The 23,626-nt window shown below is 40.7% G+C and overlaps 1 protein-coding gene across 1 annotated transcript in view; it reads left to right on the top strand.

Annotated features, from left to right (window-relative positions):
* Positions 1-23,626, top strand: part of dlgap4b (discs, large (Drosophila) homolog-associated protein 4b) — a 140,179-nt gene that overhangs the window by 108,501 nt on the left and 8,052 nt on the right. Inside the window, exons 4-10 of the mRNA XM_085406139.1 lie at positions 6,759-8,053; positions 8,231-8,445; positions 10,516-10,660; positions 11,801-12,056; positions 12,352-12,504; positions 22,338-22,777; positions 23,389-23,477. Of these exons, the coding sequence (XP_085262265.1) occupies positions 6,827-8,053; positions 8,231-8,445; positions 10,516-10,660; positions 11,801-12,056; positions 12,352-12,504; positions 22,338-22,777; positions 23,389-23,477 (2,525 nt within the window). The 5' untranslated portion in view covers positions 6,759-6,826. The remainder of the gene's footprint in view (positions 1-6,758; positions 8,054-8,230; positions 8,446-10,515; positions 10,661-11,800; positions 12,057-12,351; positions 12,505-22,337; positions 22,778-23,388; positions 23,478-23,626) is intronic.

The raw sequence follows: 23,626 nt of genomic DNA, 5'->3' as shown, positions 1-23,626 counted from the left end.
AAAATGAGTGGGTCATCTATCACAACAGAGGGGAGAGTGGTAAATTTATAGCTGTGAAAATAGGCCAGAGCACAGCACTGATGGAATAGATAGACTGTAATTAGGACAAGGTTAGCCTGCTTTGCTCACACACACACACCAATGCACATCCATGTACACTATTTATTATTAATAATATAACTCACACATGCATCCAGGTATGCATACGTGTGTGTGTTCGCTCACACACACATACACGAAATATTCAATTACTTTTCACCTGAACTTGCAAAACCCTTACAACATAAAACAAAGGTATGGAAATTCTAAGATCTCAGCCAGCCGTAGGCAATTATTATCTCTCACACGCATATGTCTCACATATTCACACTTATTTACACCTTCACACCTTTCTGGAATAAACACATGCATCAGACGTTACGCTGCCACACATCTCCACCTCCAGTACCATCTGATTACCGTTCCTCAAAGAAAAAAAGAAGAAGTATCTTCTTTGCTTTATCTAGGCACTCACTGAACTCATTGAAAAACTGACCTCATTGAACTCTTTTGCTCCCTTGGCAGCCATTTTTCTCCTTTTTTCTTTCTCTCTTTCTTTCTTTTCCTCCCTCTTACTGATTTCTGTTCTTTTGTTTTACTGGATTTTTACCTTCTCCCCAGTGCGCAGTTTACAACACATTGACTGATTTTCACACCTTCTCCTTCCTTTTAGATTGCTTTCATTTTCACTGCTGTCAAATCCCACACCTTTCTCCCTACAGATTTTCCCTCACTTCCTTCTGTCCCTTCCTCCTCACCAGCAGTCTGTAAGCATTCATCTGTCTTGTTACATGTCTCACACACACACACACACACACACACACACACACACACACACACACGCACACACACACAAAGCTGCCCCCTGTCTTTCAGGGCAGTGCTGTAAGCCTATGGAGCAGATGGGCTCAGGGCTGACTGACTGAGCTGTGCTCTGACAAACTGCCTCTCTGGATATTGTTGCTCAGATGAGGGGATGATTTCCTTTCCACAGTGGCTCATCGAAAATTGTCCACCCACAGACTTGCCAATCTAAAAACTGGCAACTAGTCTAAAAATTTGAATACTTGTGCTACAGCTAAAACTTTTTTAATACAGAGTTTAGCAACGGTCTTAATATTTCCTCGATTCTTGGGTTTGCTAATTAATATACTGGGAATAGGAATTCTCGCTATGTATTAAATCAGGGCCCACATTTAAATTTGGAACTAGTTTTGTGCCAAGAACTATGCAAATTGAGTAATATTAATTATAATAGGAATTACTGAAATTTGTATTTAGGGTTTTTTCACTGTCAGTGCACAGGCTTGTGCTTTTATATATTTTTATATTTGTATATGAAAAATACATTAATGTCCTAGACATTATACATTTACTTGCATTTTTCTGTTTTGTAGTGCTATTTTACTCTTACCCACACATTCCACGTGTAATCCGTATTATATTTCTTAGTTTACTAGTTTATGTCTTATTTTCTACATACTGAGAAAGTATAATTGTCATGGTCCTGCGACCATGACTCAGTGACTTTATGTTTATGTTCTTTATTGTTATTACTTTCATTATTATTCATGGCTGTTTTGGGATGGTTTGTGTTTGGGATTTTAGACACTGGGTTCTGGGTTTGTGCTCCCTCTGTTGGTCCCTGGTGTTAGTGTTCCCCTGTCTCATCAGGTTAATCAGGTCCAGCTGTTTCCCCCACCTGTGTGTGATTTCCCAGTGTCTCTTCGTGTACTTATAGTGTGTGATTTCCTCTGCTCCTCGTCGCGTCGTCTGTGTTCATACCTGGTGTAATCCCCTGTGTGCGCTCCCTGCTGTTCTCCCTGCTGTTCTCCCTTCATGCTCAGGTTTGCTATTTCTTTGTGTAGTTTCTCCCAGTTAGTTCATCCTTAGTTCTGTTTTACCATCCCCACTTTATATAGGATATTATCAATAAATCACCCTCACACCTGAATAAGTGCTGCGTTTTGAGTCCTCCTTTCCATTCTCCACACGGCCGCTGCCCCGGACCGTGACAATAATTGTCTTAAAGATAAAATCTTGAACTCAAGCATAAAAACTATTGTCATTGTTTCAGATGTCTTGGTTGTTGTTTTCATCTTCATTTAAATCATCATTTGAAGTCTAAACAATTTGAATTTAAAACCCACGATTCCATGAATGAAAAGCACAAAATATAACTCGACCGGCATATTGGCCAATTTTTAGCTATTTGCCAATGAATCTGTATCAGGATCATTAAGAGATGACGAATAAAAATTAAGAAAGTAAAGGAGAGACAGGAGAAGCACACTCTGACCCCATTATGAGTGTTGATGTTGTTTAGTTTGTCCTCCAAGTAGTGAAGCAGAGGCAGTGAAGGTGCATGACTTTAAATGGCAGGGGTCAACCACAGTGCAGAAGAGAGGTGAAGAAGACAGCCAGGGTACAGGGGTTAAAAATCAGTGTGAGTGGTTATTTGTTGACAGAAGGATGGCAATGGCAGTGACGACTTTATTTATATATCAGATTTTGTTATACTTAAACTACTTATACTTAAACCCACCTCTTAATACAAAAGATAAAAACATAAACACATAAGTAGGTTTACAGTGTATTAAGGATAGCCGCAAGAGTGAAAGGGACGGTTTAGTGAGACCTGCTGTGATGTTTGGTACAGAGACACTGCTGCTGACAAAAAGACTGGTGGCCAAGCTGGAGGTGGAAGAGCTGAAGATATTAAGATTTTCATTGGGAGTGACCAAGATGGACAAGATTAGAAATGAGTGTATCAGAGGGACAGTTCAGTTGGAGCAATTTGGAGACAGACAGGCAAGGTTGAGATAGTTCCAACCTGGGAAAAGGACGGATAGTGGATATATCAAAGAAAGCATGTTGAAGATGGAACAGGAGGACATGCAGAGGGTTGGTGTCAGAGAGGATGCTAGGAATAGGGCAGGTTGGAGGCAGATGATCCGCTGTGGCGACACCTAAAGAAGAAGCAGAAAAAGAAGTTAACACTTCCTGAATCAGAAGAATCCAAGCTGAAGTACAGTAGGTTCCTGAAATTATCCAACCAGTCCTTCATCTGTCTATCCATCCATTCTCTTACACTTATCCGATTCAGGGTTATTGGGGGACTGGAGCCTATCCTAGCTACCACAGGGTGAGAGCTGGGGTACACCCTAAGCAGGTCTGCCATAGTGTTTAATTGTGAATTTATCTTTATTTGAAATCCACACACATTGTCCGGAATCACACTGACACATTAAAAATCTGCAACAGATAAATTATTCTGTTAGCTCTGACTTGAACAAGTGAATTGTCAGGATAAATACTTCCACATGCTGTATAAAAACATCAAAAAATAATGGAACTCGGCAGAAACACCAGTACAGCTTGTGTTGAGTGTGTCGCCCTCTTCTGGTTGACACTGTGAATTGCCTGTAGCCCTGACATTGTGATGGCTGAGAAACTGAGTAAGGTCATGAATTGGACACAATGCCAAACACTCCTTCTCCCATTGGAAGAGCAGATGGCAGCTCCCCAGTGCACAAGGCAGGGAGATGCCACCACCAGACGCTCAAGGGTGTAGAAGCACACACGAGCACAAGCGCATTAACATTCTTGGTATTCATGCATTTGTGTGCGCACCAGTAGTATACACTCGGAGCACACAAATACCAAGAACGCACACACGCGGACTCGTGTCTAGGACCCAGCTAACAGAGGCTTGACCTAAATTCCTTAATTTCCAATGTCTGAGGGTTGAATTGTCTCTTCGCCTTTCTGTCACGCAGTGAAGTAAAGTTGTGGCAGGTTTGCATCATAAGCACTCACATCACTGGTTATATGTCACATATATACATTATCTGCCAAGCTTTATTTTGTTTAATGACAGTCATAGTAACATGCAGTGTCTACCAGTCCCATTGAGTCATGATGGTGAACTCAAGGCACCACGTTACCCAACGTTTCCATGTAAATCTAACTATAATATCTACTTTTCCACTGTAGCACAGAATGAACTATAGCTTGAACTTGAATGATTAATGTCATTATAAAGTATAAGCCTCTGTGACATGCACTGGTAAGCATCCCTATTTAAACCAAGCCTTCTAATAATAAACACTTCATTAGCACTTTTGTTAAATACGGATGCACTGCAATGATCGTCTGCTCAAAACATACAGGAAATGTCAATTAGCAGACAAATTTGCTGTGTGTATTTCACCGCATATCCTCGATTAGAGTGCTTGAGATCCTGGGCATTTAGGCACACAGATTTGTCACGTTGCCTCCAATACATAATAATAATGCGGCTATCAGTGTCAGTTTGAGCCATATTGGTTGACACACTGAGGAGGGTATGCTAAGCTTAGCTGAGTGGCATGTCACGGCAGGATATGAGTTAGCTAATGTGGTGTAAAAGGATTTAGAGGATTTGACCCTATCAGCGGAGATGGCACTCAGAAAGGCTCTGTTAATGACACTAAATGAGTCTGTGCCTGGAGCATGCTAATAATGGTGGAAATAAAACCAGTTCATAATTTATATGGAGATTTTTTTTGTTGCAATTTCTTTTTGGCAAATAGTTAATTGCAAAAAGTGTGTCAACGTGGTGCATACTTTTAAAGGTGAAGTAACACCAAATGTTTCGGTGCCTTCTCTGAAACAATGAATTGTAATCAACTCAAATTGCCCTTCAAATGAGGTGTAATTTTTAGGTGAGCTGCTTTGTCATCACTTATTGCCTGTCTCACACTGCACTGTGCCATTATCTGATTTTTATGCATGTTTGTAGCTCTCCTAAGGTGATAATAGAGATTTATAGCAAATATCTCCTCGCCATTTCTCCAAAGAAACTGTCTGATTGATAGAAACTATGACAGAGAAGAAGAAATGTCTGTTTCTGGTCTGGTGGTTGATTTCCAATTTGACTTTCAAATTTTATGAATAGGGAAGTGGTATAAAAAGCCATTAACTGCTAGGCTGACAATTCACATTAGCTTTCTCAATATGGAAACTGTGAATGATGAAAATTAAAGAGCAATGTTATTTTGACGATTGTTTTTTATGGAATGTGAGTACCTGACTAAAATTCAAATGAGGGAGTGATGGTTTTTATCTGGCCCGAACCCAAAACCTCCGTAGCAAACAGCAGTCTGCGTTTGTGCAGAGCGACTGTAAGTTAATACATTTTCAGGGAACTGTTGTTGTCCTGCAGAGCTGACTTTGTCTGAAAGTAATTAAGATTAAATGTACTGTGCTGAATATAAGATTAAGTTTTAACAGTATTATTAGTTTTCCTTGCATCTGCTTCGGAGGTAGTCTCTAACATTAAGACATCCATATTTTATCCCAGTTTACCTCCAGTTTACAGCGTGATATCATAATATACTAACAGTATTTATTGAAAATGGCAATTAATTCAGTAGAAATGTACGTGTTTATTAGCTGTCTGCCAAAATGTACAAAGAATTATTCCAGTTATTAATTCACTCGACTGCACCAGCAGAGATAAGGAAGCAGCATGCTTTAAAAAGCTGAAATGTAATGTATTTACAGATGCTCGGTGGGCTTGTTTACTATTCTTTTGGCTTAAAAAGTTAGCAGAAATTGAGTAATAATAATTACACTATTCAGCTATTAATAACTACATATCCACACAGGATAACAAGCCTAATACCTGTCACTATCACCTTTGCATGATATCCCTCCATTATAATCGTTCATGGTCCATGACGAGAAGCGCCATTCTTGCTGCCCTGCCGGGCAGGGCATTGGCACAGCTTGACTAGGAGGACAAGAAGTTGTAGCTGCCAACTCCTGCCGCACGCCGCCCACTGGTCAAATCCTCTTTTACTGGTTTCACTATGACACTCTGCCCGCCATCCTTGGCTCACCATGCAAAGCTAGGACAGGAGCTTCATCACTCATGCCAGGGATACCCACTGGAGGTGGGAAGTGGAGAGAGAAGTGACAGTGGAGGAGGAGAGGGAAAGAGAAACAGATGGAATAAGAGAGAATGATACAAGCTGAAAGAAAGGGCTTTTACAGAGATTTGGCCATTGTGTATCACAACTTACCTGGAGGAGATACAGTGAGTCAGCCAGAGACGCAGGTAGTGTTGTTAACTATAATTTTTTAAACTGCCTTAAGTGTGTAATATTATGTTTTGGATTTTTTTATTATTATTATTAAAGGAAAGGCCACAAAATCAAATCTTCTCATGTGTGCATTTGTTTGTGGGTGCTCATGAAAGGAAATGTTTGTGCAATGATGATTGACCTTTTTTTTCTGAATGTGATTAGGCAGAAAAAGGAGATATTTGTTCGCTGGCAGCTGCAAAGACCCACATAAATGCAGAGGCGTCTCGAGGAACTCAGCGCTGTCAGCAGTTTTTCTCCTACTGATAATCTATGCCCTGACCCACAAGCTACTGCGTGCCTTTGTTTAACGTGTTGTTTTTCTATCCATTTCTAGCATTTTAACACAGATGTTCACTGTGGGAGACAGTGGGAAGCTGGCTCATTCACTGTACAGACAAAAAAATGCCTTCCAGCTACTCTGTTTTAGTCTGGTTTAGCACAGAAGTGGGCGTATTTGTGTGGCCAAGCTGATATGGATGGTTGAGTTTGAGAGTTTGTGTTATGTGTTTTGTATAGTGCTGTATTAATCAGCTCTTAAACCTTTTTCCTTCTGTCTTTTTTGTTGGGTTGTTTGTCTCTCTTTTTTAGGAAATATCTTCAAAAGAATCTCTCTTCTGGCCTGGAGGTCTTCTAGAGGGTTGGACCTCCTCGCCATCATGAAAGGCTTAGGGACCAACCGCAGCAGACACCTGTCTGATTCCTGCGACACTTCTGCAGACCATTCAGAGGCCCTCTTTTCTCATAAGACCACTACACTTCCTCGCAGCCCTTACTTGCTGAGTCCCACAATGGACCACTATGGCACCATGGACCCCCACCTTTACTCTTCAGCCAACCCAAGCTCCCTTCCACCAGAATGCATGCTGCCCCTCAACAACCAGCTGTCCAACAGCAGCACCTTTCCTGGGATTCACTACAACTCCTATGACCAGTCTGATTTTTCTCCTCCTGGGGACAGTATCGGAGGAATAAGCACAGGGACCATGGGGACCTCCATGTCCATGGGCATGGGCATGGGGACGGGAATGGGCATGGGCATGGCAGGGCTGAGCGCACGAACACCTATGATTACAAGTGGCTCAGCAACAATATCACATCATATGACCAAGAACCAGACCCCACCAAGTCTGCTTGAGTTTGATAAACAGTTACCTGGCGGCCGTGATGGATTCAGCACATTGCAGTTTCACCGAACATCTGCTGCTGCTGCTGCCAAGCAGCGTACGGACAGTCCTGGTCGTATTCGTTACATGCTGCACTCAGTGCAGAAGCTCTTTGCGAAGTCGCAGTCCCTGGAGAGCCACAACATGAAAGGAAATGTTAACGGACGGTCGACCGGCAGTGGAGGAGGTTCATCTAGTACGGAGGATGGAGGGAAGCACAATCGCAGAGCCAAAAGTAAAGATCGGGGTACAAAATCAGAAGCAACTGCCAAGCGACGGCCACGCTCCAACATGTCGGGTTACTGGAGCTCGGACGATCTGGACAGCAGCGATTTGAGCAGCTACCACAACACCATGGCCATGATGACTCTCGGGCGTCCATCTGGCCCCGACAGCCACGGGGGGCAGAACAGATACATCCACAGTGGCTACAACACTATCAGCTCATCTAAAAGCAGCAGTGACTTAAAGTATCAGGCACTTCCTGGGCCAGGGGGTGGAGGAGGTGGTGGATTAAGTGGACTAGGTGGATTAAGTGGACCAGGAGGTTTGATGATGAATGATAGTGACTATATGAAAGGAGGGTCATGGTCCACATTAACCATGGGTCAACCAAGACAGGTTATTCAGAAGGGCTCAGCTACACTGGACAGGTCCATGCTCAAATCCAAGTCCTGTCAACAAGAACTAACCTGCAACTACCTACAGGTTGGAAGAAGGGTGAGTAGCCCACAAAGTAGAGTGGATAAAAAATTATATTCTGTCTATTTGTTGAGTGTTTACTGTATGTTTATATAAGCTATTACCATCAAGGGAAACACTTCAGTGCTTAGATAACAACATAGATCGTTAAAAACTGACTGAAGACTCATTTTGTTCACTTAATGGTGGCTATAGGGTGACTGGAGCAGCTCATTAGGTCACAGCGGGGGTGCCAATGAAATCCCATGCCGGCGGATGCGGAGTGGTAGCTATGTGAAGGCAATGGGAGACATGGAAGACAGCGATGACTCTGAGGGAAGTCCCAAACCCTCACCAAAAACTGCTGCTCGGCGTCAGAGCTACCTCAGGGCTACCCAGCAGTCTCTGAGTGACCAGTTTCCCCCACGCAAGTAAGGGCACAAACTGAACTATGGTTTATTACACATTAGCATAAACAATAAGGGAGAAACCCTTTACATACAAACAAGGATCAAAGAAGAAGAAAGCGTATGGTTACCATTCATGAGAACAACTAGAAACCATGTCTGTTTCTACAGTCATGATAAGCTGAGAAAAATACAACATGTTGTTTTTAATGCATGACTATAGTCAGAAGAAAAGTTACTGATTGGCCCTTTAAAATGTATGTAGCCCCCCCCCCAAAAAAAAATCTGCTGATTTTCAGAGAACGCCCAAAACACTTATTAGAACACACTGTTATAAATACTGATTGGCAAAAGCTCTTAACAATCAAACAACAGTAAAAAAAAAAAAAATCTATGGATACATACTGAAGCCCAGCCTCAGAACAGACACACACACACAAGTGCACACGTGTAGACACAGTCCACGCTGCGCTTACTCACGCATAGAAGTGGTGTCAGACTCCCTGCTGCTGTCCACATGTCACTCTTACTATCATACCTCAGCTGTGATTTACCTACATATTATTGGCCATAGAAAGCGTCACTAAGATAATACGCTATACAATAGTGCAGTTTACACAATACGACACTGAGTTTTGCTTGCGTTCAGCCAGTAAATCAGCACAAATCAGCCCAATCGCTTTGACTAAGTGGGATTGTGGCTCACTTGCCTCTGAGTGACATGGTTTCTGGAGCAAAGCATTGCACAATGTGTGATGCAAGCACAGTGGGACATTGCTAATTGACTGTGCCTTTTCATGCAAGGCCAGAAAATATAGTCATATTGTTTCATTTTTATCCACAGCGATGTTACACTAATTTAAGCCACAGCTGTCATGCTTTCTAATGTATAATCAACTTTTCAAATATTGACTTGTTAGAGAAATGTATGAAATTTTAATACCCCACGATAACATCTTTTTAGTGTATTTTGGGCTTGTTTTTGTCAGTGTCTATTACATTCAGATACATACATGACACAAACCTTGATGCAATAATGTGTTGTATAGTTTCCTTTTGAGGTATCTTATGATTCTGGTTGGATCAGAGGCAGGTTGGGGGGGGGGGGTGTTGATAATCATGGGCACAGCTTACCTACCAAACACACCGAGCAATTTAAAAATCTAGAATTACGCTTGAATGACTTATCCTAATACCCCCCTGCTAATTCCTGATCGTCCAACCCTACTTTCTTCCGTTCTGCGCCTACCTGATTGGCGTGAGCAGCAGAACCCTGGAATACACCTTTTTGCAAGGGGAGCTAGATGCCCTGTGGTCTCCACTCCACAGTGTGTCCTCTCTGCACCAGCTGGGCAGGTCAATGAGCAGGTTAGTGATAGGTCTGCAAGTCACTTCTCAGGGGCGCGGTGCAGAACACTTCAGATCGGATTGGTCTATGATCAGTGACTTTGCACTGCCCCCCTCAGATGTCTGAAAGTGGAAACTCCAAATGCAAAAATTCATGTCCTGCTGCCAACAACTGCTAACCTCCCGTAAGCTTGTAAATACCATCTGTCCAGTGCTTTTAGGTGGAAAGTAGCTTCAACACTATTCAAATTAGGGAATGAGGGGGACATCTGTGTCCATACACTTTGCCATGGCATTTTACTGCCATGTCACTATCACTGTGTGCCAACAAAGAACATGTATAACATACTATTTTTAGCTTAATAAAAACCTAAACATGTTTTGTCTTGGCACCATGATGGCATAGAACGCTGTGCACTGTACATGCCTCGCCTGACATCATTGGCTTTGCATGCTGGGATGCTAAAATGACTAATGCTAAAATTAGATGAAACAGAGATGAGATTTGGAGCATCAAAGTGGGAATTAAAGGGATGACTTCAATAATAAACTTGTCCTCCTTTTATCTCTCTTTCAATTTCTGGTTTTGCTGGTCACTCATTTTCTCCCTTGATCAAAGTTTTCCCTTCTGCCTCTCTGTCATCGTGCATTAGCAACAGCATATCCTGTTTACAATCATTTTCCATCAGTTTTTCTACTTAGACTTCATATCCCTAAAGGATATCTTTTGGTTACTTCCCTTCCCAGCTGTCTTCCAGCTCTCAGAGAGTTCTCCAATAATCGCAGCCTAGACAACCTAGACTGTATCGGGAGTATAGGCTCATCTTTGCCACCATGGGACGACGATGACTTCAGCCAGGCTTGCAGTACCTTGGGCAGGCGCATGGGACAGGTCAGTGTTTTCCTGGAAGACTGACAGGGAAAATGTGGCGTCTCTTATCTTTCAGAGGTTAAAAAAATGTTTTCCATTTCTGCCTGTGTCTCATTTGCTTCCATTATCTTCCTAATGAGTTCCGAGTGTATTTGTTCTCGATCATAATTTACATCATTTGGCTCCTGGCAAACTTTCTACTCTCACATCACCAGTCAAAGACCCTTTTGTCTGCCTCGAGCTACACTCGTTTACTTAGTATAATTTACATTTTCACAGATACAGCCCGAACGGCTGTAATAAAACGAGCTCCCAGCGAACAAAGATTCCCTATTTTCTGACTGCATCTCACTGATAGTTTAAATTTCCAGTTCGTCCACTTACATAAGAACTATTAGCCTCCCAATGTCAAGGTCGGTGAGATGATGAACAACTGTGCAGCGTGGCTCTGATCTTCCTCAGTGAAATGAGGCAGTGCAGGCTATTAGTACAGGATTTACAGCCAATCTCCGACAGCTCACTCACTGCATTACAACACATTCGCCCAGTATATCAATTTAGGGATTGAACTTACATGCACAGTAGCGAGCCATGCAAATTCATTATGCATTATATTTTTAACTTAGTGATGTACTTTTTCCAGAGCAGAAAAATTCAAATTACCTGAAACATTTACATGATTGTGCCAATGTGTGCTGACACTCACCTTTAGAAAAGTCAGAGCAAAAGATGAATTTATATGAGCATTGAGTCACTACATGAAAAAAGTCACATCTGTTGCCTTATTGTTTGTTTGTTTTTGTTTGTTTCTTTGTTTTTAGCATTATTGTTGTACAGTTTTATGTGAGGAAAAAAATTAAAATAACGGTGCAGATCACTAGAAGAAAAAATAACTTTAATGCATACAAATGTAGCCTATAAAGTAAATCAGTCTAATATATCATTATTGGACATCATAAAAATGCATTTATAGCAAATTCGACATACCCTTAACCATACACACATTTGCACAAGTGCACACATTTGGTGGTTTTACTGCACATCCAGAGGCTACTCCTAGCAGCTACTCTCAAGGCAGCCGCCTTGAGTGCGAGGAGCAGCTTCAGTGAACAAAATAACTACTGCTACATCTTGTTTTGTTTTGTTTTTCCTTCACTCTAGCTACGAGACCTAGAAAGGAGCCATCATTATGAAGACCGCAGCTCAGATTCTACATTTAGAGATTCCCGTTCCCATTCTCAGGACAACTCAGAGCCTCCAGACCTACCCATGCCAACGTGCTTCCGATCCCGCAGCCACAGCTACCTGAGAGCCATCCAGGCTGGCTGTTCCCAAGACGACGAAGTTGCATCCATTGACTCGGGCTGCTCTCCGCCTCCCATTGACACCACGGTTCGCACCTACAGCACCAGCACTGGTAAGTCCCAGACTGAAAAACTGATGGTAAATTGCAGATTTTTTATAAAACAATATAGGAAGAGTCATTGCCACAAAGCACAGTAATGTGTTCCCAAACTGATAAAACCATTTTCTTTCACTCCTTTTCAAGTGTGACACAATCACATGAGCCCAAATTCTTTGCTTTGCTTTGTGTTTTCCATGGTAGTAGTTTGAATGTTCATTATAACCTTGGTCTTTGGCGGGCAACTGATCCTCCAGCATGCACGCAGCGTTACATGCAGCTCAAATGCAGCCTTTTTTGCCCATGCTAGACGAACTTTCTGGACAATGGAAGACATGGAAAGAACAGTTTGGCTCTTACCTGAGAGCCACAGGCTTGGACAAAGAACCAAAGGAGAAACAACTTGCAATTTTTCTTCAGCGTTTTGGGACAGACAGACCACACATCCTACCCCCACGCACAGGTAACAACGTGAAACCAACCCCTTTCCCCCCTAAAATCATTCTATCCATTTACCACTTCATGAACTACAAAGAAAAATAAATAAATAAAATGTTTATCAGTACAAATATAAAGTTGTCAAACTGCTGGACAGAGACTAGATTAAAATCATACTCTAAGTATACATTACTGTGTAACTTGTGATTACAGGACATGGTAGCACAAGAAGACAGTGAGCAGTTTGTTTGCTAACCTAACTTTTAATTTCACCGGAATGTTTTACTGGTTGTTGACATCTCAGTGGCCCCTGATGCATATTCCTAGGCTATGGGTTACTATTAAAAAACAAACAAACGAACAAACAAAAAAAACATCCACTTTGTGGCGCTCTTCACACAGTGTGTAAGTCACAGACCACATGCTGCCTTCATGGTAATGAAACTTTTCAGTGCTACTTGGGGATTATTCTGTAGCTTCAGTCTACATATTTTAACCAAGGATTTGTTTTTTGTTTTTTTTAATTAAACGTGTTTACTTGTGCATAAACACAATAGGAAAAATTAGCTTGTCTATTGTTTTGTTTTTCAAAAAATATTGCATTAAAACTTACAAAAATTAAAATTACATTTGAGAAATTAAATCCAATTTAATTTCTGATTATCAGAGTTTAGAGTGTAGACATCAGATAGAGTTGCTTTTTTTGTTGTATAAGAAGCAATCAGATATTTTTCTTAAAAGGGTCTTTGTTGCAGTTATACTAATACTTAATTTACTTGTGCAAAATTTAAGGCATTATGAATATGGTTGTGTAAAGTATATTTAATGTCCAAAAGTGTCTAGAATTGCATTTTAGAGCAGTGGAACAGAATTAAAACTAACACTTTCATTGGCAGCAAGCCTGTGATCTTGCAAAACTTTACAGTTAGAAAAAGAAAATTTCATTTTAGATCTAATTTTATTTCAGTTGTTGTTATCCTTACTGTATTTTTTTATGTCTGAATTTTAAAAAATAAAATAAAATAAAATAATTTTTAAAAGTTGTAGGACCTTGCCGATGCTATTATTAGCATTTAAAAATGGGGGGAGAGAAAGGAAAGGAAAAAAGCTTTTGGTCTTCTGACGGTGGTGATAGAATGTCCGAGGTGCTCCTGAAGGCATCAAGTAGAGCTGCCACCACGCCTCCCTGGAGCTCAGAGAGACGCTCCAAACAAAAGGCAACAAAACCCGGCTTTTCGTTTCCACAGGCGTGACAGGTAGTGCGTGTCGACAGCTGTCATTGAAACAATCTAAGTCTTTACTCAAGACACTTCGTGTGTGTTTTTGACTGCGCTGTGAGAACAGGGTAAGTAAACTAACCGTTCTCAGCTTATTGTTTACACGTTATCATCAATTAAGCTCAAGTTTGGTGTCCCGGCTTGTTCGGTGACAGGATGACGTTTAGCTGTTGCCCACGGAAACGGACGTATGCTTTGTGGTGTTAGGACGATAATTGAGCATTCCCGTTGATAGTTTGTGCTGGTGTTTCTGAGCATAAGTCTAAGTGGACGGCTAAATGTATTCACTTGTCTTCATTAAAATTGGCCTGCACAGGGGGATTATTTAAGGGCTGCCCCAATATTCGCCCAAATGTTGGTTTAGAGCCCTTTTCGGGTTACATTTAAGGTTCTGCAGTTTTGTAACTGTGAAAAATCTGTCTGTGTCCTGATGATGGTTTCGATGACAAGGGAGTGGTGGTCATGGTTACAGGCAGTGTTGTGTGTTTCTTGTGATGTTAATGGATTAAACTGTACATAATCCATACTTTGCTGATAAACCCAGCATCACAGTTCACCTCATGCTGTTTCTGAACCATCAGTGTCACTTGAACCAGTTGTTGTTACTGATCCAGTGTTTATATTGGTTTCGGCTGAGCTGGAGCTGTCATCCACTATGTTCAGTCTTTCCAGTCTTTATTGAGAATGTGGTTGTGTCCTGGTTTATTAAATAAGCATTTTGGGATGAAGATTAGTGTGTTCTTTAGTAAAGTTGTGTACCCTTTAACATGATGGATTATATGCTGGATTATAGCTGGTGTGCTGGTATCTTAAGGCTTTGGTTTTTACCTTGTTGTGTGCTTAATTATTTAATTACTATTGCAATATTCTCCCTGAGGGGGAACTTTAACTCACTCAAGCTTCTAAAACGAATTGATCAAATGTTCCAAACCCGATGTTGGTAAATGCCCTTCAAACAGTGGTAGCTTTGTGGGAACTACCAAATAGTAAAAAGCTATTTAGAGAAAGGAGATTGCTGTTTGTCCTGTAGCACATGTCCCATTTTTCTTTTCTCTCAGTTTGGGATTTATTCTTTATTCTTTAGTTAAGGTTTAATAAATTGGGATGGTTTTTAAAACTGATTTATATCCTCCTAAAACCTCAGCAATTCTTTTTTTTGTCCTCTGTTAGGGATATGAGTCTAAGACCTCTACATCAAGCACCATGAATGCAATCTATACGAGTCCTACTTTACTGTCAAGATGACATCCTGGTCTTTCTATTGATCCCAATTTGTTCTCTGTCAATTAAATTTCAATCATACTGAAAACTGGTTGAAATAATTTTTTTGGATGAAACATGAAAACAGGACAATACTGACTGAGACCACCAAAGAGGTGGTCCTCAAGCTACATCAAGCTGAAAATGGGCAACCAGGTGCTTTTAAATAAATAAATAAATAAATGTCAAAGCACACAAACCACCTGCAAAGGTTTATCTCTGAAGGTAGCATAAAAACCAAACATTAAAAACACCAGCTTAAATCATTCTTCAGCATATCTGTGTTCACAGCATGACTCAGATAACCTATGCTCTAAATTTACTGGCTCCTAGTTATAGATCGAGACAGATTCTTCAAGCTTACTCACTCCAGAGTAATACTTGATCTTCATGCCTCAGATAAGGACGGAAAGAATAAAGCCTTCTGAAAGGTAATGTAACAAGGCTGCCTCATTCTGCTGATGCAATAGAAATTTCCTTCACAGGCCAGTGTCTTGTGCGGCAGAGCCCTACTTTTTACAGAAATTCTTATCCATACAGTGGGGGAAATAATTATTTGATCCAGTACTGAATTTGTAAGTTAGCTCGCTTCCAAAGAAAGGAGCAGTCTCTAATTTTTATGGTAGTTTTATTTTTAAAGGAGAGAGACAGAATATCAACCAAAAATCCAGAAAAAAAACACATCAAATAAAAGTTACAAACATGTCGTTGAATGAAACAAGTATTTGTTCGCCTACAACGCAGCCACAATTCTGGCTCCCAAAATTTCTCTATATGCTCACGTGACAAACAATTTACAGTATATTACAGATACTACTAATCTCAACTTGTTTTGTGTACAAAGCACTTCTGTCAACAGAATCAATTTCTTCCATTCCAACCTTTCCGCCAAAGTGGGAAAGACTAAAGAGGTGTCAGAGTATGTCATGGGAACGCAAGACCATCAACAATGATGAGAACGTGACAACTGCTCGTGCGATTATTCAGAACTGGAAGAAATATAAAATCGGTCACAATCATGCAAAATTTTTCCTCGTAGGGTGAAGATGATTATGAGAAAGATGGTGGATCAGCCAAAAAACACATGAGAGGAGCTTGTTAGTGATCTGAAGATAGTTAGGACCTCAGTCACCAAGAACACCATCGCTAACGCACTATACTACATAGGAATGTAGTACTATAAGTTTCTCCTGCTCAAGAAGTTTGACAGTGAACATCTAAATAATTCAGTGAAAATTTGGCAGAAAGTGCTGTGGTCAGATGAAACTAAAATCGAGCTCTTTGGCACCAACTTGACCCGTCGTGTTTGAAGGAAAAGAAATGCTGAGTGCGATCCAACGAACACCATCCCCGCAGTCAAGCAGGGAGATGGAAACATCGTTTAGAGCTATTTTTCTCTTAAGGGTACAGGATAACTTCACCGCACTGGTGGTTGAGAAAACTGCCATAACTAATAGAGACTGTTAACCTCATTGTAAGTGAGCAAACCTACAAATTGAGCAGCAGATGAAATAATTATTTCCCACACCGCTATTGTGTCTCAATTGAAGATTAATCTAATTTTTTTTTAACAACAACAACAATTGATGCAGCATGTTGCTTTCAACCATAATGCTGAAATTATCTAAAAAAATCTAGATATCAAAACATTTTTTCAGCAATCTACTTTTTTTCTCTCTCTCCTTTGTTAATTTTTTTACTCCAAAGACCAGCTATATGTTTTTAATTCAGTGCATCCCTGTTGAGGGTTATTTTGTGTAACTAAAAGGCAGCAGTTTTTTGGCTTCATGTCTGTTTTGTAGCTCTTTTCTGCAGTTCTGAACAAAAGCTTAGGGTTAGAAAGAGCTGGCTGCACTTTTGTTATACGATTTTAAAATAAGATGTTTCTGTTTCCACAGCTGTGTATGCCTGTGTGGCTGAAATCTTTAACCTAAGCAAGTACAGGAGACAGTCTGATGAGAGAATGTGCTACTTGCTGTTCCTCTGTTGTTAATGCGTTTCTGCACTGCACTCTTTCTGATAGCAACAAGTAGGGCTGCTCAATTAATCGAATTTTAATCACGATTACGATCTGGGCTTTCAATCATTAAAAATGACTGAGCCGATTATTAGCCCCTCCCTCATTTATCCGCGACACCTTAAAGGCCGGTCCGTGAAAATATTGTCGGGCATAAACCGGTCCGTGGCGCAAAAAAGGGTGGAGACCGCTGATTAAGAGGACCCGAGGGAAGCTCGGAAAGCTATAGTTATTTGGAGAGGAGAGTGACTGCCGTTGGTTGAAAAGAGTTTAAAAAAAACAAACTTCAGTGGTGTTGCACACTATTTTATATTATTTTTTTAAAGTCATTGTTAACCCTTTAAAGCCGGTCAGAGCAGCACGCTCCGTTTTGCGTAACTATTTTTAAATCCCTGTAGAACCTGAACCGTGTAAGCTAGCGCAATAATTTGTTTTGCATATGAAACCGGAGGAGTTGTACTTACATCTTATGCCATCAGCTTGTCCTCGGTCACGGTTTCGTTCCACATATAGCTTTGCAAAAATTGCATAAAAAGCGCTTGCAGGAACAAAAGCATAATATTCCAGAAACACGCTTTGCCGTTCCTATCAGCTGTTCGTAACACTTCCCACAGTGAAATGATGCACATGCTGTTTTCTTTGCAAATTTGCATCATAGGATTGTTTTTTGTTTTTCCTGCAGTATATAAAAATTGCTGTATCTCCAAAATAAAACTATGAAGACACTCAAAATAAATTTCCTGTTGTTGTAAACTATTTTTTGCAACTTTATTGTATTTAAAGTTTTGAGGGATAAGCCTCTTAAATTTCTCCAAGTAGAAATATATGTAAACAAAACAAAAGCGATTTTCAATTTTTTTTGTAGTTTATTGCACTTTTTTGCAATTTATGTAATTACTATGCACTTAATGCATACATATTATTAAAATATGGGCTATAACAGTTGTATTGATGTATAGCAACTTGAAATGCTCCCACAAATGGCACTACAGCATGTAAAAAAATAATATAAGCTCTGGTGGACTTGGTTCTATAGTAGGTCTTAAAGGGTTAAATAAATATCGTCAAATAATCGTGATCTCAATTTCAGTGAAAATAATCGTGATTATCATTTTTGCCATAATCGAGCAGCCCTAGCAACAGGCTTTCTACATCTGTTTTCTGTGCTATCATACAGTTGACTTTTTACACTTTGCTATATTAAGCTGTATGAACAACAGTGGATTGTGTGGGTAAACTCTAGACTTGTTAAAAACCGGTTGTGTCACTCGTGTGGTTATGGATGCCATTGCTAATCTGTATGTGGAGGAATCTGCAGTCTCGTGGGAACACTGTGGCAGCGACGGTGCTCAAAAAGACATGGGAAAAAATGTTTGACAGTTTGTCAAGTAGACACAAGGTTCGACACAAGGCCTTCCTACCCACTGCCCATCTAAAATATACAGTCTTTGGAATTAATGTTATTTATTCGACAACATACTGATTGTATTTGAGTGTCCCGTTTGTTGTGCGCAGCTCTGCTGATTTATCTCCTGACTAATCTCAGAGGCAGATGTCAGTTATGACAGTTACGTGAGTAAAGCAGATTCGGCGGCATTAAGAGTTAAGAGGGTGAATTCTGGTCAGATGACGAAAGCGTGATGTGACACTTGGAGATCTGCGGGGCAGGTGTCCAAAGACAGACATGCACACTATCTATGCCCTCTAACACCTCGTCACGGTGACAGTTACCCCGCACGCTGGGATGCATTAGTAGTGCCAGCGCACCACATCACACGCTGTGCTCTGCCTAGTGTCTAACTCGCGTTAGAAAAAGGAGAGGAAACGTGGACTTTTCAGCTGTATCAGCGAGGATGTTGGTCATTCTTGGTGGATAGTGACGTGCATAGCTATGATGAATGTTAAAGTGAACGTTTCTTGAATGACATTTGTTTGACAGTGTTTGTGTGCAAAGATGCCAGACACTTTACAGTTTTTGTTTTGTCAGCTTTCAGGCTAGCTCAGAGTTGGTGCCTTCCATCTTTGAAATGTGTGTTTCAATGCATCAACTATCGATGCATCAGCTCAACAAGAAGAACCGTTACAAGTTTTTAAGGCTGATGAGGAAACTCAAATCTGATATTTGTTAAGCTCTACAAATGGCTGATTATGCAAAAGTCAGCGAATAATTGTGCTGAATAATCGTGTTCTCGATATTGACCGTTATGACTATTCAGGCTTTCGCCATATTGGCAACACCAGTGGATCCTTTATTGTCAGTTTATGTTTCCTATTAGGAAAGGGTGTGTAAAAGGGTGTGCATGTTTGCACTCCTGTCTGTGAAAGGAAGAAGACACGCTCTATGTCTGGAGGTGGGCCAGTTTAGGTGTGGACTGGGTATCATCTCCGCTGTTTATTAATGCTGTCATTGTTCAGGCTTCTCTGGAATGTCATCTTGAGTGCATCGCTGTTTAGTGTCACAGCGGGGACAAAGGGCAGCACTCACAAGCGAGACTTCTTGGCTGTTGACAGGTATTAGTCTGTCAGTAGGAAGTATTGTATTTTCGATTTTTCCAGACGTTTATCTTCACAGTCCTGAATTACTCCATACAGACTTTTTTGTGCTATTAAATAAAGTAACAGCACTGTTTTTAGATTGGAAAAAGAACTCTCTGTATTCATACATCTTGGACTGCCAGAAGGACCTTAGATCTAGTGACAGTCCAGTACTTCAGGCTGGTAACTGACAGCAAATTGACAAAATTGACTCGCACTTTATCAGATTAAACTGACTCAATAATATGTACAAGGTCAGATGAGCTGTGAGTGTGTGTATGTGAGTGTTTGGAGGTAAAGATAAGGAGCAGAGTGAACAAATGACCCTTTTGTTAGTGATTCAGAGCAGCTCACATGTTTGCTGCAGGGCTTTTTAAAAACCCTTCTTGGAATTTTGACCGCAGCTTTCAGTGAAACCTGATGAAGCATAAAAAATGTTGAATGGAGTTCACCAGATGCTGTTGTGTTGTTTCTTCTAATCTAAAATGTAAAATTTAGCACGTGACTATATGAATCTGTGATCATGTCCTGCTGTTGTGCCACGTTTTACACTTTGATTAAGTGGTAGTGAAGCTAAGCCTGACTATGATGTTAAATAGGCCAAGTTTAAATTTATATTAAGGCGTTATATATTATATCTAATGCATGAGTTTTTGTGACTTTTTGAGACTTTCACATCATCAGTGTGCTTTTAACAAATCTGATACAATTAAAACTCATATATGCAAATATTTACTTGATTTTATTTTATTTTATCAGAACGTAAAATAAAGTAAACAGTCTCATTTAAAAAAAATTGAATTTTCTGGCAATTATTTCATGGTTCAGGCTTTAAAAGGTAAGTTTCTTCTCTCAACTTCAAAGGCTCTTCTCAGTGCCAACTCTCTTCCGTGGTTTTTTCCTCATTCCTCTGTTTTTCCTCATGTGATGTCAAATAAATCATCTATTTGAGGGATTACACAGCAACCAAAGGGTTTACAGTGCTACAGTAACATTCCCTGTTTAGATTAGACATTTTTAGTGGTACTCCATCGCACTCTGCCATTACTGTGTGTGTAGCATGAGGGGAATAGTGGTCTCTTCTACAGAGTCCTTGTGTTTAAACTAACTATAGAAGCCTGTGAGTGTGTTTACATGATCTTAATGGGAATCTGTAGCCTGACTGAACATCTATATAGCTTGTGATTGATGACTGGATTATACGCAGCTCCAGAATGGCCAAATGTTCTATTCTTAAAAAGATTTATATCACAAATTCTTCTTCTGATTTTACTAATATAGATCAGAGGGAAATGAAAGCTATAAAGAAAACTGAATGAATGGCCATGCTAGCATTGAATCATTGTGGTCTAATAGGCAGAGGGCAGACGTTGGTATGAGCTGGAAAATCTGCTTTTTATATTGCGTGATGGTCTCATGTTGTGTGGATTTCATGTAAACTAACACAAACTGTTACCAGTATAAGGAGCTTGGCTTGAGAATTTTAACCCCTGTATATGGTACGCTGCCATGTGACCATGAAACTGGAGCATTGCGACGCGGTGGAGTATTAACACACAGCTAGCATATTTGTTTTGTTGGTGCAGCATTGAACATGTCAAAGCGTACAGACGCGAGCCCCTTTCAGATGAGCGCTTCTTTCCATTGATCTGATGGCATCTGAACGCGTCGGCCTAGATGAGCGTCTGACTGGGCACTCTGGTTACTTTTCGCCACGGCAATCTAACTCGCTCAGTCAGAGTGTGAGGTGCGGAGGGAGCTACTGTGTCACATGCAGCACACACACGCTTACATTGATTTAGTTACTGAGATCGATATTAACATGTATAGTTACACTTAATGAGTTAATGCTTACAGTTTTCATTAATATAGGTGCAAAAAGTATTTTCTCACGAGTGCAATGGTGCTCTCCACCACTGTCACTGATGTATCTGACAGAACATTAAAAGTGACCTGTGTCAGGGTCACTGCAAAAAGCTTATGTATCCCATGTTTGAAAAGCCCAGCTGCTTGCTTTTTTTTGTGTCTTGCCAAATTGACATTTATTACTCAACATGCTGTAACAACAAGCATAAATGCACTATTAAAGCTGGTGGAAAGAGAGAATATTTTACTTGTAAAGGTGTTGTAAAAATGTTAATTGCATGTTATCTCTTACTACACAGATTTTATTTGAGTGGTTTTCTCCCTCTTTTGTGCATACATTCTCTCTGCGTTATCTTTTATGACTGGAGGGCATTTTTGGACTGTCATTAGTGAGCACTGCAGATAAATCTATCTCCCTCAGCTGTTCTACCATATTTGGCTTTGAGTGTCAAGTGGCCAGCAGTTGGTTTACTGATTTCATCACCTGTCTTGTGATTGAGTCTTTGAAGCACACGGGGTGTGTGTGATTTAATTTAGCAACCTTTATGGGATGATAAGTTTGTTCAATTTTCTGCCTGATTAGATTTTCCACTTAATGGGATGCTTCCCCAGTTCAGCTGTAGCTCCAGCTTTCATGCAACAGTGTCTCTGTGTGTTTATATGCAGCTGAAGAGTTTTGCTTTGGACATGTTGAGAAAAGTGATTAGCGAGTTCTTAGAACTACCCTGATAAACAAATGGGTAATGCAGTAAGCTGTTTGCAGTTCTACTTGTGCATTTTATTATCATTGATTCCTCCTTGTTTTGTGTTCACAATCCCTAGAAGTCACTGGCCAGTTCACTGAAACTCTTATTTATAATCCTTCTCTTCTAATTTCTCCCTCTCTGCTCTTTTCTCCTTCAGTCTCCTCGTGCATAACCACCTGTAAGAAAGCAGCTCCTCCACCAGTGCCACCCCGTACAACCTCCAAGCCCTACATCTCAGTGACCGTGCAGAGCAGCACAGAATCGGCCCAGGACAACTACTTGGACCAGCAGGACAGGAGGTCAGAGGTCAACAGCCAATCTAGCCACGCTCAAAGCAATTCTTCTGACAGCCTTGACAGCACCCGTGCCAACAGCCTGGCCCGGGGCATTCCCCGCCCTCCGCACATCATCCCCACTCCTATTGCTACCCCGAGAGAACCAATTGCCCCCGCTACTGCAAATGCTTCCACTGAGACAAGTGACTCTGTAGTCCAGCACGAACCCCTAAAATCGGGATTTAATAAAGGAAATCTTGCAGCAGAGGAGCCCCTAGTAGTCCCGGTGCCCAGGCGGAAACTTTCCTCCATTGGCATACAGGTACGACAGGGGTGGCTGTACCACTGTTGCACAGTTGTGTAGAAATCAGATGTTAACTACACATCTAACACAGAGCGGTGCCAATAGTCACATCCTTGACTGAAGTGTAACTCGTTTTGCCTGCTGAGCTTGAATCCAGGAAAAAGCTAATTTTGTTCATGATCTCTGTCTAAGTGTTTCCCATCAAACCTAAAAGTATGCCTGGAAGTTAAAGGTGTCATTACTGTGACTCTCGCCCTCTCATTACACCTGGCGAGAGCAATCTTTTTATTTATTTTATTTTTTTTCTGTGGTATTGAAGCCAAACCACATATTTTTGCTTCACCTTCTTCTCACTTTCTGTTCTGAAGCGGAAATATTTTATCCATTTTCCAGATCCGGCTCTCAGTGACTCATTTAGAACAACCTTTGGTTTCGACATTGTATTGAAACCAAGCATAAATTATACAGGTTTTTTTTTCTTTTCAGTTTTTCCACTAGTGTTTTGTTTTGTCACTCTGGAATGCCAGCTAGTAGCCATTGCTCGGTGCCATATTAATTGATTCGTGATCGTAGTTTTGACAAAACATTTGACTATATTTTTGTTTGTGTCATTGTTCCTTACTTTTCAGGTGGACTGTATTCAGGAAGTTGCACGAGAAGAGACTCCTCCCCTGACCAGATTTCAATCAATTGGAGTACAGGTGGAGGACAGGTGGCAGTAAGTCCTCTTCCTGTCCTTTTAACAACGTGAGGAATTTATATTATAGCCACACATACTCCTCTGACTGTTCTTTCCCTTTCCAGGAGCTTTGTAGATGTTAAAACACCCTCATTGTCTTTGTGTGTTGTGTTTTCAACATTGAACCA

Source organism: Rhamphochromis longiceps, linkage group LG5 (assembly GCF_057381845.1).
Source record: "Rhamphochromis longiceps isolate RC_006_pf linkage group LG5, R_longiceps_female_GT1.1, whole genome shotgun sequence".
Classification (NCBI taxonomy): domain Eukaryota; kingdom Metazoa; phylum Chordata; class Actinopteri; order Cichliformes; family Cichlidae; genus Rhamphochromis; species Rhamphochromis longiceps.
Note: the sequence above shows the minus strand (reverse complement) of the source record. Positions and strands in the feature narration are given on the sequence as shown.